The 16024-nt window shown below is 47.4% G+C and overlaps 3 protein-coding genes across 15 annotated transcripts in view; 2 read left to right on the top strand and 1 right to left on the bottom strand.

Annotated features, from left to right (window-relative positions):
- Positions 1–3765, top strand: part of SUN1 (Sad1 and UNC84 domain containing 1) — a 31744-nt gene extending 27979 nt beyond the window's left edge. For all 11 annotated transcript variants that reach the window (XM_048961460.1, XM_048961467.1, XM_048961466.1 and 8 more), the window contains 4 exons: positions 183–298; positions 913–1080; positions 1594–1683; positions 2123–3765. In XM_048961460.1, the coding sequence (XP_048817417.1) occupies positions 183–298; positions 913–1080; positions 1594–1683; positions 2123–2236 (488 nt within the window). In that variant the 3' untranslated portion in view covers positions 2237–3765. The remainder of the gene's footprint in view (positions 1–182; positions 299–912; positions 1081–1593; positions 1684–2122) is intronic.
- A 213-nt stretch (positions 3766–3978) lies between these two features.
- Positions 3979–13301, top strand: GET4 (guided entry of tail-anchored proteins factor 4). Of its 3 annotated transcripts, none has more exons than XM_048961494.1 (9): positions 3979–4264; positions 7144–7222; positions 7604–7685; positions 8510–8659; positions 10014–10107; positions 11108–11248; positions 11332–11407; positions 11787–11859; positions 11990–13301. In XM_048961494.1, exons 1-9 carry the CDS (start codon positions 4110–4112, stop codon positions 12076–12078), a joined length of 939 nt encoding a protein of 312 aa, XP_048817451.1. In that variant the 5' UTR covers positions 3979–4109; the 3' UTR covers positions 12079–13301. The 3 variants fall into 3 exon arrangements, with proteins under 3 accessions (XP_048817451.1, XP_048817450.1, XP_048817452.1); XM_048961493.1 differs by having other exon boundaries at positions 3981–4264; positions 9969–10107; XM_048961495.1 differs by lacking the exon at positions 3979–4264 and adding an exon at positions 5307–6862 and having other exon boundaries at positions 9969–10107.
- Positions 13302–14076: 775 nt separating this feature from the next.
- Positions 14077–16024, bottom strand: part of ADAP1 (ArfGAP with dual PH domains 1) — a 39781-nt gene continuing 37833 nt past the window's right edge. Inside the window, exon 11 of the mRNA XM_048961488.1 lies at positions 14077–15794. Within this exon, the coding sequence (XP_048817445.1) occupies positions 15766–15794 (29 nt within the window). The 3' untranslated portion in view covers positions 14077–15765. The remainder of the gene's footprint in view (positions 15795–16024) is intronic.

Raw genomic sequence — 16024 nt, 5'->3', positions numbered from 1 at the left:
ATCTATAATGACTACTTAAAATAACGTATTTGACAGAAGCAGAGCATTGGAAAGTTATTAGAGATTAATGAAAGCTTTCATATTTGGTTGAGTTCTTGTTGTTTTTTAAGGGGAGGAAATAAAAAGCCTTTAGGAAGGAATGAAAAATTACTTCTGCTCACCTGATTTGATCTTTTTTTAAGGCGGCAGCATTTTGAGTACTCGCTGTTCTGAAACCTATGAGACAAAAACAGCGTTAATTAGCCTCTTTGGAATTCCTCTGTGGTACTTCTCTCAGTCTCCCAGAGTTGTTATTCAGGTAATTAAAAGTAAAGTAAACAAGTTCAGCAGTGTTACTTTGTGTTGAGTGTCCTGGGGTGGTTTTTGGGTGCTGAGTGTTTTTCTGTGATAGGCTCCTCTGGGTGGGGAGGACGAGGTCGGGGTACTTTGAACTTTGTTCTGAGAGTGTGATTATTCTTGAAGGCCCTTGGCATTGCTGAAGGCCCTTCTTTAACAAAACTAAGGCTCTCATAGCAGCCTTGGTGCTGCACTGGACTTCTGCAAAATGTGGGCACTGGGAGGCTCCTGTTAGAAAGCAGTCTTCAAGAGAGTGCTGGCAGTTCAGGCGGATCCACTGCCTTTGTGATGAACACAATTAAAACTGCAACCCCTGTCTTCCATTCTATTGTATAGTCCTTCTAACACAAAGTATCATTTCATGTTTGGTCTTTGGAGGCAGGATTGGACTTGTGATTAGGAGTGGAGTTATTCAGTAACCAGTAAAACACACAATAACTTGTTCTGCCGCTTATTATCGTTTTAAGACCAGTAATTCAGAATTCATTGCAAAAACAAAATGCAACGAATGTTTATGTTCTTTCTTGTCCTGTTCTTTCCACACCTTTCTGTCTACTTGCCCTGAAATCTGTTCAGCCGGACGTGTATCCAGGAAACTGCTGGGCTTTCAAGGGATCAGAGGGATATCTTGTAGTTAGACTTTCCATGAAGATCTATCCTACTGCCTTCTCATTGGAACACATACCAAAAACACTTTCGCCATCAGGAAATATCACCAGTGCTCCTAGGAAGTTTTCAGTATATGTAAGTCTTGAGTTTTAAACTGTTGGTGTTGATAAAGAGTACTTGTTGTATATCCTGGAAATAATGAGGGAGAACAGCTAAGAAGAGAAAGCGGTGTTTCAGTTCTTGCTGTTAGAATTGTTCATATTCTTGATGAGCTTTGGGATCTAGAAACAAGTGCTAAAAGTAGTTTGGAGGGATATTTATTCTCCTCATGCTTGTTAGAATCGTGAACTTCTGTGAAGGGAGGTAGCAGTTCTGTTTGTCATGAGCAGGTCATATTTTGCAGTGCGATGGTAGTAAATTAGCTCCTTAATTCCTGCTATAAAAGTTAAGGAGTTTGTATGTTTTCACAGTCAAACAATAGCAGGAACTGAATGTACAGCTTGTCTGAACAAGCACTGAGTTGCACGGGAAACATTCTAATCCTTGCATGGTAGATTTCTGGATGCTACTTGTTGATCCTCAGTTACATAAATATGCTTCTACAGTTTCAATACTTGAGAGAAACAAATCTTTATCTCGTTGTTACAGGGCTTAGATGATGAATATCAAGAGGAGGGCACGTTTCTGGGACAGTATGTCTATGACCAAGAAGGGGAGCCGCTGCAGATGTTTACAGTGGTAAGTTTGGGTGATGAGATTTAAAGTGTCAGGAGAGACTCATTTTTTTATGGCAGTACTCAATGACCTGTGAATAGAAGGGCTGCATTCTCTGTTGGGCAATGTAAAAACAGATGTAGGACGTATTTCTGTATTTGCATCAAAACCCATCATCTAAATAGGTAAGATGAAGTGTTTCTGCCATCTGGACACAACTGGTGTGAAAGTAACAAACTTATGAAGAATCAGCTTCACACTTATTCTGCTCCCTTAACAAGCAAGGAGCAGACAAAGTAGGAAAGCTCTGTTCAAAGTGGTAAGAAGTTCCCAAGCCATAACTTAATTACTAATAAGAGTGAGTTGCAGAAAGCAAGTTTGGTTGAGAATGCCACTTTGGTTGTGGCAGTTTATACTAGAGAGCTAACTCTAGTTTGTGTGTGTTTGCTCTTTCTTTCTCCAGGAGAAAAGTGAAAACGTATTCCAGATAGTGGAACTGAGAATTCTGTCTAACTGGGGACATGCAGAGTATACCTGCCTTTATCGGTTCAGAGTGCATGGGAAGCCTGCTGAATAATCCCCTACACTACAGCGTGGGTTGCTTTGTTGTACATTTTGTTTGCAATCTGTATATACCGGACAGCCTACAACACTGGAATCTTTGAAGGATGAGGATGCGAGATATATTCTGCAGAGCTACCAGTCCTCTGATAAAGACTGTCAGCAGAACTGTATAAAATAAAACTCACTTGCTCTAATGCTCAGCTTGTAATTGCCAGTTAGCTTTATATTTTTGTGTCCATGCTGAGAGAAGTAATGCATGCAAACGACTCTGGTTCATAAAGCCCAGTTAGCAATCAGGTGATACCTATTTTATTACAAATGAATGTATGTGTTTTTTTTGCTTTTTTTTTTTTTTTTTTTTTTAAAGAATAAACCACACTTTCTGCAACTAGGATTTTTTTTTCTTTTAATTCAGGGCTCAACAGCATATTTGTTAGCTTAGCACTGCAAGCCAAATAATGTCATGGAGTTTAAACAGCCTGTGGCTGCAGGTGTCCTTCAGTTGACTTTGTTTTGACCTGCTGGGGGATCCTAAAGGGCTTCTTCAATAAATGTTGACTATAATAAATATTGCTGTCAGGGAAAGTTAACACAACCAAAATTAATTTAAACACCAGCGCCTGAGAATGCTTTACTGTAACTTGTGGCCATGGGTTGCTTTAAAATTCAGGGATAACTTCAAGTTATTTTAAGGGTTTTTACCATGGCAACTTGATGAGCTTGTTTAATTGCTGTATGTGAATGTTTACCAAGCAGTTTAACAGTTTTATCAGCTCTTCTCACTTAGTACACCAAGGCTGATTTGGAACTTAACCCTAGAGAAGAACTATCTTAATTCCTCAGAAATTCTCTCCTTACATCTTATGGTTGGTAAATGTTGTACTGCAATAATGCAGCACAGGGAAAATGGGGCCGTGAAGTCTCATCAGTACAAAGTAATGGTGTCCAGTAGGTGGGCATGCAAAGCTTTGTACACAGCGCGAGCTGAGGCTGCTCTAGGGCCCCCCTTTAGCATCACTACTTTTACAGATCCTTTTCAGAAAAGACTCCTACATGCACTTGGTGTGCAGAACTTTTATCTGGTTGTTCCCGTGCATTTTATGACCTGTGAACAGTTAACACAGGGAGCTGCTGACTGGTTTTCTGAATAGAGTTCTGTATGTTGCACAACAGTCCTCCAATGTTTCAACACAGTCTCTGCAGGGAGAACTCTTCCCTTGAGCTGCAGCCTGCGGCCCATGCAGAGGAGCTGCATTGTATGTACAGGTGTTTTAATATGTTACATATTTAAATTAGAATTATCCTGTATAAATTGGAATTGGGTAGTGGGAGTATTTTGAATAACACTAACTTATTTTTTAAAGAAGCGAGATAGGACTTTGTGCAATGTATTTTTGTAAATGCTTTTCAAATCGTCTGTTCTTCGCTGCCTCCAAACTGACGAGATGCTATGGAAATGTTTAAATAAAGAGTTTTAATTTTTTCAAAGTGCATGTAATATTTGAAACAAAATAAAGCTTTGGTTTGGGTTTTTTTTCCGTATCTTCGATGATCTCTTTGAATAATTAACGCCCCACTCTCCACGTCAAAGCCCGGCTTGAAGCAGCCGTGCTGCAGCACTGAGGCTCCAAGGCTCCGGCCGCAGCTCTGCGGGCTGTGGGCGGAGCGCCGCCCGCTGCCATTGCTCCGCCCCGGGCCCCGCCCCCACGTGACTCCGCGCCCCACGTGACTCCACGCAGCCGCTCTCCTGAGCCTCGCGGGCCGCCGTCGCGCCGGGCGGAAGCCGGGCGGTGAGGCGCGACGTCGCTCCGGGGCTGCGCGCGTCTGCGCCCGCCTCCCGCCCGTCCTCCTTCCTTCCCTCCCCCCCTCCGCGCTCCTCCGCGTCGATGGCGGCGGCGATTATGGCGGCGGAGCAGGAAGCGGCCAAGGGCGGCGGCAGGAACCGCGGCGGCGTGCAGCGCGTGGAGGGCAAGCTGCGCGCCAGCGTCGAGAAGGGCGACTACTACGAGGCGCACCAGATGTACCGGACGCTCTTCTTCAGGTACGGCTCGGCCCGCCGCCCGCCCGCCCCTCCCCCGCGCGGCCTTCCAGAGCCTTCCCACGCATCGCTCCCCGCTGCCGCCCGCCGCGCCCACGTCCCGTTCCTATTGGCCGCCGCTCCCGTCCGTCTCCGCCTCTCGCTCTCTCATTGGGCCGCGCGGGGGCGGGGCGGGGCGGGCGTGCGCATGGCAGGCTGCGGGCGGCACGGCTCCTGGGCCCGGCCTGCGCGCCGCGGGGTTCCGCCGCGATTCCTCCGAGCCCCGCCGCCGCCCGTGGTGACTCCGCGGTGTTCCGGCGTCCCGCCGCTCGCGGGGCTGAGGTGGCGGGCTGTGCCCGTGTCGCTGGTCCGGCGGCGGGACCCCCGTTGGCGCCGTGAGGGCCGCGGGACGCGGCGCTGCTGACGCGTCTCCCGTGCCGGCCTCTCCCGGCTCTCGCTTGGAGGTTCCCGACCCTTCCGTCGCCGTTGCCCGGCTCCATGTGGGCCAGGCCTTCCCTAACACAGGGGCCCTCCTTCCTCCCTCCTCCAGAGCCTGCAGGACTCCCGAGACGTCGCCACGCGTCTCGCTGCAGTCCGGGATATTCCGGCCCCGAGATTGGGCTACAAGTTGTGCTTCCCTGTGCCTGTTTCCCATGCCCCTGCGTTACTGTAGAGGCGCTGAGGCTGTGCCCCTGTGGAAGCTGGCTCGCTGCCTGCACCCCTTTGCTGTGCTCCTCAGGTGCCGTCCTGCTGATCCCTGTGCCTGTTGCTGTCTCTGGGCAGCCTCTGCTGGCTCTGCCTTCGCCATTCCCCTTCCCTGGCAGCTTTAGGCTGACCAAGCTTATGGGCAAAAATGTTCTTCCTTGTGTATGTGGCAGAAATTAAGTAGAGGAGACCTGGATGCTCAGTCAGACATTTCAGTTATTACTGTGGCCTCTTGCAGTATTTCTTTTCATTGCTCACATCCATGGCGACTTGCTGTTGTCACCTCTTTCCACGTTCAGTTTAAAAGATAGACCTTTGGGAGCGCTGAATCAGGTACCCCTTGTAGGGGCTTCACTGGTTGGCTTTGTTCACTCGTGGTAGTGCCAGAATTGGGATGTTGCCCTCAGCCTCGTGGCTCCCTTGTGCCATATGTCCCCAGAGCTGAATGGGATCAGCACATGGGTACCCTCAGCACACAGCAGCCGGAGTGTGGGGTGCTGCACCCTCAGCACTGCAGGCCATAATGTCCTTAGTGCACTCTTCCCATTGCTGCCCTCCCTGCTATATACTGAGCACCATCACACAGCAGATCTGCTGGGATCAGCGAGGGCAACATCAAAGGTTTCAGACTTAAATTATTATTATCTGAGGATAAAAGTAAATCTAAGTCATAGCGCAGCCTATTTTATAGGAAGGATTACGTGAGGTGGTGGCTGCAATGGTGGAAAATGACTTTGTTCAGCAGTTGTTTCTCATCTCGTGTTTTATATGCCTTAGCTCACATGCTTTGCTTAAGCCTCACTGTATTAATTGGGAGTGAGAGTTCCTGCCTTTTCCCTTTCAAATGCAGAAGGAAGGTGCTTAATTAAAGGGAAAGGTGATATTTGCGTAGCTACGGAGGGGATTTCCTTCCAGGCAGAAAGATAGAATGAGGCAGAGAAGATTTGTTTGGAAAGTCACTGAGAGTGGGAAGGAGTCCCAGACAGTCTTGTCTGTCCTCTGCTAAATGTGTGTTGAATGTAAACAGTCTTCCAGAGAGACATCAGCACAGAGTGAGGTGATCTCAGCTGCGGAATGTAATTGGGACACAGTGTTGATTCACTTTGATCAAAGCCAGCCTGTAAATGCTAGTCCATTCCGTCATGCAGTGCGAGTCAAACCTGCAATCCTGACTCAGAGCTTCAGAAGTCAGAAGCCAAGGGGTGCTTGAGGTTGGAGGAGGGTGGGGAGGAAGGATTATCACAAACCTGCATCCTGCAGTGCTTGTCCCTCGCTGTGCTCCATGTGGCAGGAGGAATGTGCTGCTGCTGTCCAAGCAGCATTATGTGGGCAGTGCAGGCTGGGTGGAGCCATCACTTTGTGCTCTGGCACTTGAATCAAAGGTTCAACATGACTGCCTCTGTAGTGGCACTGACTTCTGTTATCCTTGTGCTTGTAGGTCTGTATGGTATGGATCATATGTCACAGGATTTCAGTTCTGTTACTCTTTGGTTCTAAGTGCCATTTAGATTCACAGGGTGAATATTTCTAATCATTTTTGTTCATATCTTTCCAAAAACGGTTCTTAAGATGTATTTTATGTTGTAGAGCAGTTTTCATTAGTATCACCTGCAGCCACTCCAGAGTAGGAGGCTCTTGGAAACAGCTCAGTGGGAGGGGGATCCACGAGGAGCTTTGGAGCCAGAAGCCTTGAGGCACACCTGGCTGTGAGGCCAGCTGCAAAACGCTGCAGGTGCCGAGCTGCTCAGCTGATGCGTGAGGCATTACTGTGGCTGTGAGCTGCTGAGGGCACTTAGTCAGAGAAAGTCCTGCTATCCTTAGCTGCTCTCAGTGGAAGTGCTGCCTTTCTAACCTGGAGATGTGATGGTCCAAGAGCTGCAGTTGCCCGTTGCAGGAGGCCGTGATCACCGTGCTGTGGTAGGAGATCTTGGGGTCACTGTTGGAACCGGTTGTGTCCTTCGTTTTTTGGTTTACTCCTAAGTGAGGAAGGGAGGAGCTGCAGCAGGTGTGTGAGAGAACGCTGTGACGGCACAGCCTGCGGGCTGCCTGCCAGCACAGAGACAGGCTGCTTGGCTTCAGTGCGGGTGGCTGGTGGCCCTCACTGGTGCAGAATCAAGCAATTTAATCCTTTCCATTAATTGATGCACATGCAACTTGCTTTCTAGTAACTTTTATCAAGGCTTTGCTGTTGTTCCCAGGTATATGTCACAAGGAAAATATGCGGAAGCGAGAGAGTTAATGTACTCAGGGGCTCTGCTGTTCTTCAGTCACAACCAGGTATGCTGGTGTTTTTGTGTGGTGCTGGGGGGTTGTTGTGGGGTGAGTAGTGAATTCCCAATGGCAAACGTTGGGGTGGTTGCTTCATAATCTTTAGCTTTATCTCTTTGTTGAGTTTCTCTCCACAAGGAAAGGTGATTCCAAACTGGAACTGTGAACTGCATTTGTTTTGCTTTCCTGGGAACTTCTTGCTGTTTCCATCAAATTAATGTAAATTTTTGTAAGAGGGAATTGAAATTTCCTGTTGTTCTTTACCTGTAACTGCTGATAAAAGTATTATTGTGCTTCTGACAAAATTCTGCATGAGAAATGAACTCTTTCATGATGTTTCCTTTGATTCACTGTTACGTTCATCACTACCAGCATGTGTTTGTCTTTTAGCAAAACAGTGCTGCTGATCTGTCCATGTTGGTTTTGGAGTCTTTGGAGAAGTCAGATGCAAAAGTATCAGATGACCTCTTAGGTACGGTGACCTTTGCACTCAGTTTGTTTAGGTGTTCTCACTTCTCGGTGAGCATTGAGTCCTGGAACCTGAAATCACTGTCATCCCATGGGGCTGGGAAGTGGAAAAGGATGGGAGGAAAACTTTGTTACAGAGAAGAATGGGTTGCTGATAACTGACAGTGCTGTGAGCAAAGGGACAACTTTGAATTAACGTGGCATCCTCCTTTCCTCACTGCCTGTTGTCTGCACAGTGACTTGCAGCTCCAAGGCTTTGCTGGATAGCCGTGCCTGCCATAGCAGTGTGGTGGTGCACGCAGTACTTGTCAGTCAGCCTCTCACTTTCTTCTCCAGTTGAGATTTAGTGAGCAGACAATTCGGGAAGACCATAAGAGTCTGCCTTGTGCCCGGTTCAGGGGGTCAGCCATTGCCTCGGCAGGCTGCAGTGTGGGTGGGGGCAGAAGGTGCAGAGAGCTGGGATGGACCCTTCCTTATTGCCTTCGGTCAGCTCTGCCTTTCTGTATCCCACCAATGACTTCTGGTGGTCCTTTTCGGAACTGCAGGCTTCTGTCTGCTGCCCTGTTGATGGCAAGCACTCCTGAGGCCAAAAGCCTTCCCAACTCTGTGGGGCTGTTTGAAGCTCTGGGATTCCGTGTCCCAAACCATGACAGGATTGATGTGATGTTTGTGGTGTATTTCTGCAATTCAAATCATTGTATTTAAGATTTTTAAGATCTCTTATAAAGACTGAGAACAGAGCTTGTTTTATTAGAAGTTGTATCTTGAGAAGCAGCAAGTCTCCCTATTTCTGTTAACATTATGCATTTGTGAATGTTATTCTTGTAGAAAACTTGGCAAAATTGTTTAGTTTAATGGATCCAAATTCTCCTGAAAGAGTGGCTTTTGTATCCAGAGCACTGAAGTGGTCCAGCGGGGGATCAGGAAAACTTGGCCATCCAAAATTACATCAGTTACTAGCCATTACCCTGTGGAAAGGTAAGAAAAATCAACTGGCTCTCCTGTGTTTGGTTTTGAAAATGTTGAAAGATGTAGGAGATGTATTTTGGAAATAACCTAGGGAAGCTGAGATGGAAATGATTGCTGGTGTTCCCTGCTGTTTGTCAGCATTTCAGGGTTTTGCCACTAACAAAAAAAAAACAAAATAGGCTCATAAATGTGTTTGTGCAAACCCCAAAACACAGCTGCTGTAAAGCTCTTTGGTAAAAGGAGGGCTGATCCTTTAGGCACTGAGGTAGTTTGGCTAACAGTCGTTAGGAGGAAGCTTGTTGGGCAGCAGGGCTGTTCTGTTGGCTTGTCATCACATCCTGGTTAAACCTAAGAAAGATTGATACCCATCACAGCATCCGACCTCTGGGTACCCGTGGGATGTTGAAGAGGCTTATTTCAGGCACTTCCCCTGCATAGTGGGATTTCAAATAGACCAAAATGCTCAAAATAATTGTGTTTCATACTCAGTTTTTAAAGTCTTTTCCTCAAAACAAAGAGGTGGATGAGAACAACCAAATAATTAATGCTCTCCTCTGGTTTCTCACCCATTAAAAGCTGTGCAAGGTGATTGCTCATCTGCTTAACGTCTTTCAGGAGCTGGGATTGGTGCTCATGGCTGTTGTGCCACACTCAGACCAGGGCTGTTCTCAGGGGTTGGTGGTGGTTTTTAGATGGCTGCTGCCACCTCCAAGGGAAGATTTTCCTCAGTGTTAAAGTGAGAAGCTGTGGTGTGATTAGTGTAGAAAGCATTACATTCTGACAGTCAGAATCCCCATCCTGTGACCTTCTGCTCGTCCTTCTCTCACAGATCAGGATGTGTTTTCTTAGTAGCTGTTGGGAGTCATCAGAAATGGCTGTGATTTTTCTAACAAAGCTTTTAAATTCCAAAAAAGAGCAGGTTTCCAGTTGTATTTGTCACTACCATGCTTTTGCATGATACTTGGCTTCAGGTTCTAACAAAACACTTTCATTTCTTGCACCTTTTTCTCCTGCATAATTGCTGTTATGTTCAGAACACGAAGGCAGTTGTAATTTTGATAGCAGGAGCAGGCTATGCTAAAAATAGGGAATGCCTTCTTTCTGTGCACGTAGAAGGAAGGATGCTGAGGGTACTGATGGGCTTCATCAATTGCCTATAATTTACAGGGGGAAAAAGCACCCCTCCTTTTTGCTACTTGTCCTGTCATTACTGTGTGCAGCTCCTCCTGCCTGTAGAGCACCAGCCTAGCAAATGTGTTTTTGTGCTCAGCTATGATGAACTGATTTCTTAAATGCCATTTTCTTTTTCCTTTTATAGAGCAAAACTATAGTGAATCTCGGTATCACTTCTTGCACTCCACAGATGGTGAAGGCTGTGCAAACATGCTCGTGGAATACTCCTCATCCAGAGGCTATCGCAGTGAGGTGGACATGTTTGTAGCACAGGCAGTCCTACAGTAGGTGTTGTGTTGTTTTTGAACTCTTGTGTGTGTGAGGCCAGTCTAATTTGATGGAGATAACCGTGGGTTAACTGAATGTCCTGTCAGAGAAGCTGTGAAAGTGACCAGAGGTTCCAAAGCTCACTGTGTGTGGTAGCAATAGAAACCTGTCTCAAAGCTCATGTGGAGTGGGGAAAAAATGTGTTAAGGTCAAAACCTAATGTTGTGTTAATTGCTTGAAGAGTTAACGTAACCTGTTTGACCCTCAGAGCACAACTCTTCCTTTTCCTTAACCCTACTTTGTGCCTGGTTGGTTAGGAATTAACTGGATGTGCTCACCAGGCCTGGGACTACATGGGCACAAGACTTGCTCTCGGTCTCATTGTCCTAAGAGATTATTAACGTTGGGTCACCCGGTGTCTGAGCAGCACAGACCAGTGGTTTCTCAGAACGGCTGGTGGCTCTCGTTTTCTGTAAGCATTTATTTGGAAGGACGTGGGAGTGCAAGGCTGTGTGTGCCTTTGCAAGGCTCACGTACAATTGAGGCTGACAAAGCCAATTTTCCTGAGTTTAATCAGCAGGTGGCTTCCTGCAGGCAGGGAAAGCAGCTCTGGGGGAGGCTGAGCAGGAGGTGCAGCCAGGACTGCAGCACGGACAGGAGGTGCTGTGAGAGGGAGTGGGTGAGAGTGAGGCTGTCTCTTGGCAGCCTCCAGCTGTCGTGTCGGATGTGTCCTGCTTTCTTTAGCTGGTTGCTAGAGATTGTAGTGGTGGTTAGTGGTAGAAAATCCCTTCTCTAGGTCTGCTGTAGGTAGGACTCTTAAACAGTGCTGTGAGTATTTGTTGTATATGAGTATCGATTACAAATAAGGGATTCTTTGTCTCAGCATTTAGACAGGGGCACTTCTTATGTCCTTTAATGGCCTCAGAATTTATCTCAGATGCCACGCCAGATTCTCTTACCTAGCAGTTCATACTCTTCTCTGTTTTTTACCTTCCCCTGTTCTGTTTCCTTTTGCAGATTTCTCTGCTTAAAAAATAAGACCAGCGCCTCAGTTGTTTTTACAACGTATACACAGAAACATCCTTCAATAGAAAAGGGTCCACCCTTTGTGCAGCCACTGCTGAACTTCATCTGGTTTCTGTTATTGGCTGTTGATGGGTACGGTGTGATTTTTCTCACTCTGCTCTTAGTTTCCTTTTCATTTGCTTTTGAGATGACATTTTTGGTTGTTTCCTTTCTAGGGGAAAACTAACAGTATTTACAGTATTGTGTGAACAGTACCAGCCGTCCCTGAAAAGAGATCCCATGTATAATGAGGTGAGTTACTGGGAACTGCAGCAGGATGTAACCCACAGAGCTAGTTAAATGATGGCTGATCACTGAGTGCAAAGCACGTGGGTCACACTGCATGTAATGTGGCGGAAGCAGCCGCTGGGTGCTGGCTTTGTGTTTCTCCAGGTGAGGTGCCGATAGATGCTGTGGACAGCAGGTGGCTTTTGTTGGGAGGAGTGTGTTTCATTGGTGGGAGTGGAAGCTGATAAAGCTATCAGGCATGGCATTTCAGTTGTTCTCAATGGCATGCTGAGAAGTAGGGTGGTTCAATACAGCTTGTGGACAGGAGTCAGTGATCTCACTTGTGGTACTTCCACCTGTAAACGAAGCAGCTGATGTTGTTCTCCATCTTGTGTCATTCCAGTACCTAGATAGAATAGGACAGCTTTTCTTTGGTGTTCCGCCCAAGCAGACATCGTCCTATGGAGGATTACTAGGTAAGGTTTATGCCAGCAGTTCTGGTTACTGCAACCAGCCCTTCCAGCACGGTGAGAGAGCAGATAAGAAGTTTTTAATGAGCATATGGGACTGGTAAGCTAAGTTTGACTGTCATGTACTTGGTTCTAGGAAATCTTTTAAACAGCCTGATGGGAACTGGAGAAGATGATGACACAGAAGATGGTCAGGAAGACAGCAGTCCTATTGAGCTGGACTGAGTATTTTTGCCACAGGCTGCCGTGCACACTGATGATTCGATGACTCCAAAGACAGTTTTGGAATTTGAATCCTGCAGTTGTTTCTTGGCGCCTAAAAGGGCTCCTCCAGTCTTTTAGAAATGGTTGCTGAAATGTTTATAATGTTTGGTCTATATTATTTATGTAAACAAAAGAAAGAAACCAACAAAAAGTAGCCAAAAGAACCAATGGCAGAGATTGTTAGCAGGTTTCCGATGCAGCGGCTGGTGACTTTGATTAAAATATAGTTGTCTACGGTTTCTGATGCAGTATTCCTTTTGCACAATAACTCAGTACATAGGGGTCTGCTCCACGACCTACCCACTACCACGTTTGGTACAAGAAGGCCTCCCTGACCTCTGCCATCTGCGAGGAACATCCTGAAAGCAGGGTGAGTCACTGTGTAACTGAGGGCTGAGGCTGGTGCCAAAAGCCCTGCGATGCATGCGAGGAGCCCGGAGCACAGGGAGCTGCACAGCCAGGATGCACTGACAGCAGGAGCTCCCTCTGCTGCAGTGAGAACAGCACTGCCTGTGTCTGTGGTGAGCTGGCTCTGCCTGAGCCCGTGTGTGTGTTTAGCTGATACTTCTGAAAAGCACAAGATTGAATTGCTCTCGAGTGAAAGCTGAGCAGTGGAACGGAGGTAATTGGCTCCACACGGATCTCTCTTGCCTAGGCTTAAAAATTGGGCATCTAAAATACCTCCTCTGGCTGGAGGCTCTGCTCCTTTGGAACATTCTTTCTCATTCTGAGTTCACACCCATCTGTAACAGTGAACAGCCACGAGCAACGTCTGCATTTGAAATGCAGCTATATGTAAAGAAAAGGGATACTGCAGAACTTTTGGTTCTTTATGATATATTTATTTTTCTCGGGTGATTGATTCATTTAACACTTCGTGTAAAAAGGATAAATCAATAAATAATGGAGTAATTTCAACCCCAGTGGTAGGCACAGCAGTTCTACATCTCCTCTTTAATGCAGAGCGCTGCGTGGCGGTGGTGCAGCAAACAACTGGGAGGGGGAAACGCTTTATTTTTTCACGATGAAAATACGAAGGCTTAGATTAATAAACAGCAATCATGCATGGGGGAGGGAGGGGTTCATCAGACTTTACTGACTGTATGAGAAAGAAAAGAAGGCAATGAAAGGCAGATTTTGTGTTAATTGTGATGTCTCAAATAAACACTTTATACCAGGATCTACGATACAGCTGCTTTCTGAGAGTCTGTGATGGGTGCAAATCGCTTCAGTTTGCAGCCTCAGTTCCTGCTCAGCGCTGGCTGAATGCTGCACACATCATTATTGTGTGGTGGGATGCAGCAGCCTTGGCCACGGCCCGGTCCAGGGAGGATTCCTTATCACAGGTAGAACATATACTCACATTACTGTGGTCTTTTTCTATTTAATACTTGGTAAGCTCTAATAGTTATTATACAGGCCCTCATTTTGCACACACACACACAGTCTGTCTCCCTCTGTCTGAAGCCTCAGCCACTGTTTGAGACAGGGCTGATTTAAGTGACAGCAAAAAAAAAATGATTTTGTAAGTTGTATGCATACATAGGCAAACAAATACAGAGAGCAAGCTCCACACGTGTATAACTGCATTTCTGCATCACAGACTTAGCTTAAATTACAGGCAATACATAAACTTTATTAATTAATTAATAAAAAATGCATCCCAAAATTAATTTAGTTATTAAAAAGCCAGTAGTGCTGGCTGCAGATGAAGAAGCACCGTATGTGCGTTGAAGAAATACGTTTACCTTCTATGTTTGTCAGTTATTCCTATAAATGCCTCTCTGCACTCACCTCTGTGTCTGTGATCCTGTAACACGACAGTGGGGTGAGTGCAGTGAAATACCTCTTGTGAATGTGCACACATCCACACACACACATACAGTACATGAAGGAAGGTATTCCCACCCCCCTCCTTTCTGCTTCCCTGCACCCCCAGACCCAGACAACACCAGCACCTGTCCGACATCAGCGTTTATTGGTGCGAATGACATGTAGTACCACAGTTCTTACCAGTGACATTACAGACAGACACAGCCCACGAGGGGTTCGGTTACAAACACTGACAGCAGGGCCTGAGCCCCGGCCCCAGCAGTTACAGTGCTCAACACAGCGCTGAAATGTCACTTCAAGCAGCTTTTGTATTCATTGCAGGAAAAAAAAATAATAAATGAAAACATCCAAAAAAAATAATAATTAAGAGAATTATTGGAAAACAAAGTGCACCAACCGGACCACAGAGGACTGTGCCAAGGGCAGCAGGGACACAGGTGGGCACGGCCCAGCCTGCTGCTCAGCCCCAGCCCCACAGCCACCCGTGGTACCCAGCAGCAGGCACTGCCAGGCTGTGCACTTTGGTAAGCAGCTAACGAGGCCAACGACACAGATACCTGCATTTCTACACCCTGCTCGGAATCAGCCTAGAGACAGCACTGCCACCACCTGGGAGCTGTGATGCTCACCCACACTGATGTCACCTATTTATAAATTACCTCTGTGACACGGAGGATCGCTCATTCAGCAACACCAACACAGCAGGAGACTGCAGTGCCCAACAGCTGCATCCTGCTCACGCTGCCCTGCAGGCACCAGCACAGCCCTCACAGCCAGCTCCATCCACCCGCATGACACCATGAGAGCAGTGCTCCCGAGGACAGAAGCCTCAGCCAGGATGAGTGTCACCTCCTGCTCCCCTTGGGGAAGGCAGAAGCAGCACGGTGTGGGCACCCGTGGGATGGAGGGCTGGTAATGGTCCTGCACAGGAACCACTGTCCGGGGGTAGAAACACAGTGATGGGCTTCCTACCAGGAGCTGTTTTCAGCTGCTCTCAGCACTTCTCCCTTACGTTTTAGGGAGTGCAGAGGACAGAGGCAAGGACACATTTTGGTCATCTCCAAACTCCCCCCCCCCCGGTTCAGCTGCACATTCCTACAGTTAAAGACAGTGGTTTCTCTCCTCTTGTTTTTAGGTGTCGGCATCTCAGGGGCTCGCTCTCCCCTGGAAACAGCTGGTAGGCAGCAGGGGCAGCAGGCAGCACCCCCAGAGCAGCAGGGCCGTGGGCTGAGCCCGGTGGGATGAGGTGGGGGGAATCTCTGTCACCAGAGCACAGGAGGCTTCAGGCCCAATCCGTATCCCCTGTGAGCTGAGGCAGCAATGAGCCACGGAGGAGGAAAAGCACCAGCCCCAGCAGCCAGCTGCTGCAGCATCATGGGCAGGGCGCTGGGATGGGCCGCAGCCTCACGTCCTCCAGAACAGCCATCGCTTTCCACAAGGAACCCGTGTGGGTTTTGCACCACAGACCACATTGTCCAAAAAGTGTCCCGTCCCCAAGAGATTCGTCCCCGAGACTCTTCACCACAGGGCAGGGGACCCTTCCAGCAGCACAGCGCCCTACCTGCAGGAGACACGTGGACACGAGGTGCAGGAGGAGCAGAAATGAGTTCTGGGTTGGATCAGTGCCTTCTCCCATGTTTTGCTGCTGCCCTTCTTGGCCTCCAACATGATCAAGTGAATGATGAGGGGAAAGGGAAGTATTATTATTATTATTACTGTTATTATTATTAATAATTACTTTTTTAACATTTCAAATAAAACCATGTTGTGTTGTAAACAGAAGCTCATTCCTCAGGTCTGCCCAGCCAGTCCCATCTAAGGTTTATGCTTGAAATGGGCTTCCACTGAAACAAAAGAAAAGAAAATAGAAGTTAAAGTCATGGGCACAACCCCAGCTAGGACAGCCCGGCCCCACAGGTGTGATTGTCCTCAGTGCTGGGTGACTGAGCAGGCTCTGAGGTCCCTTCCAACCCAACCATTCTATGTTCCTACAGCACCGCTGCCCCTCCACCAAGCACAAGCCTTGCACAGGAGGGCTGCCCCACTCACACCAGGCACAACAGAGGAGCTGCAG

Source organism: Lagopus muta, chromosome 15 (genome assembly GCF_023343835.1).
Source record: "Lagopus muta isolate bLagMut1 chromosome 15, bLagMut1 primary, whole genome shotgun sequence".
Taxonomy (NCBI): Eukaryota; Metazoa; Chordata; class Aves; order Galliformes; family Phasianidae; genus Lagopus; species Lagopus muta.
The sequence above is the reverse complement of the archived record's forward strand: the minus strand, read 5'-3'. Positions and strand labels throughout refer to the sequence as shown.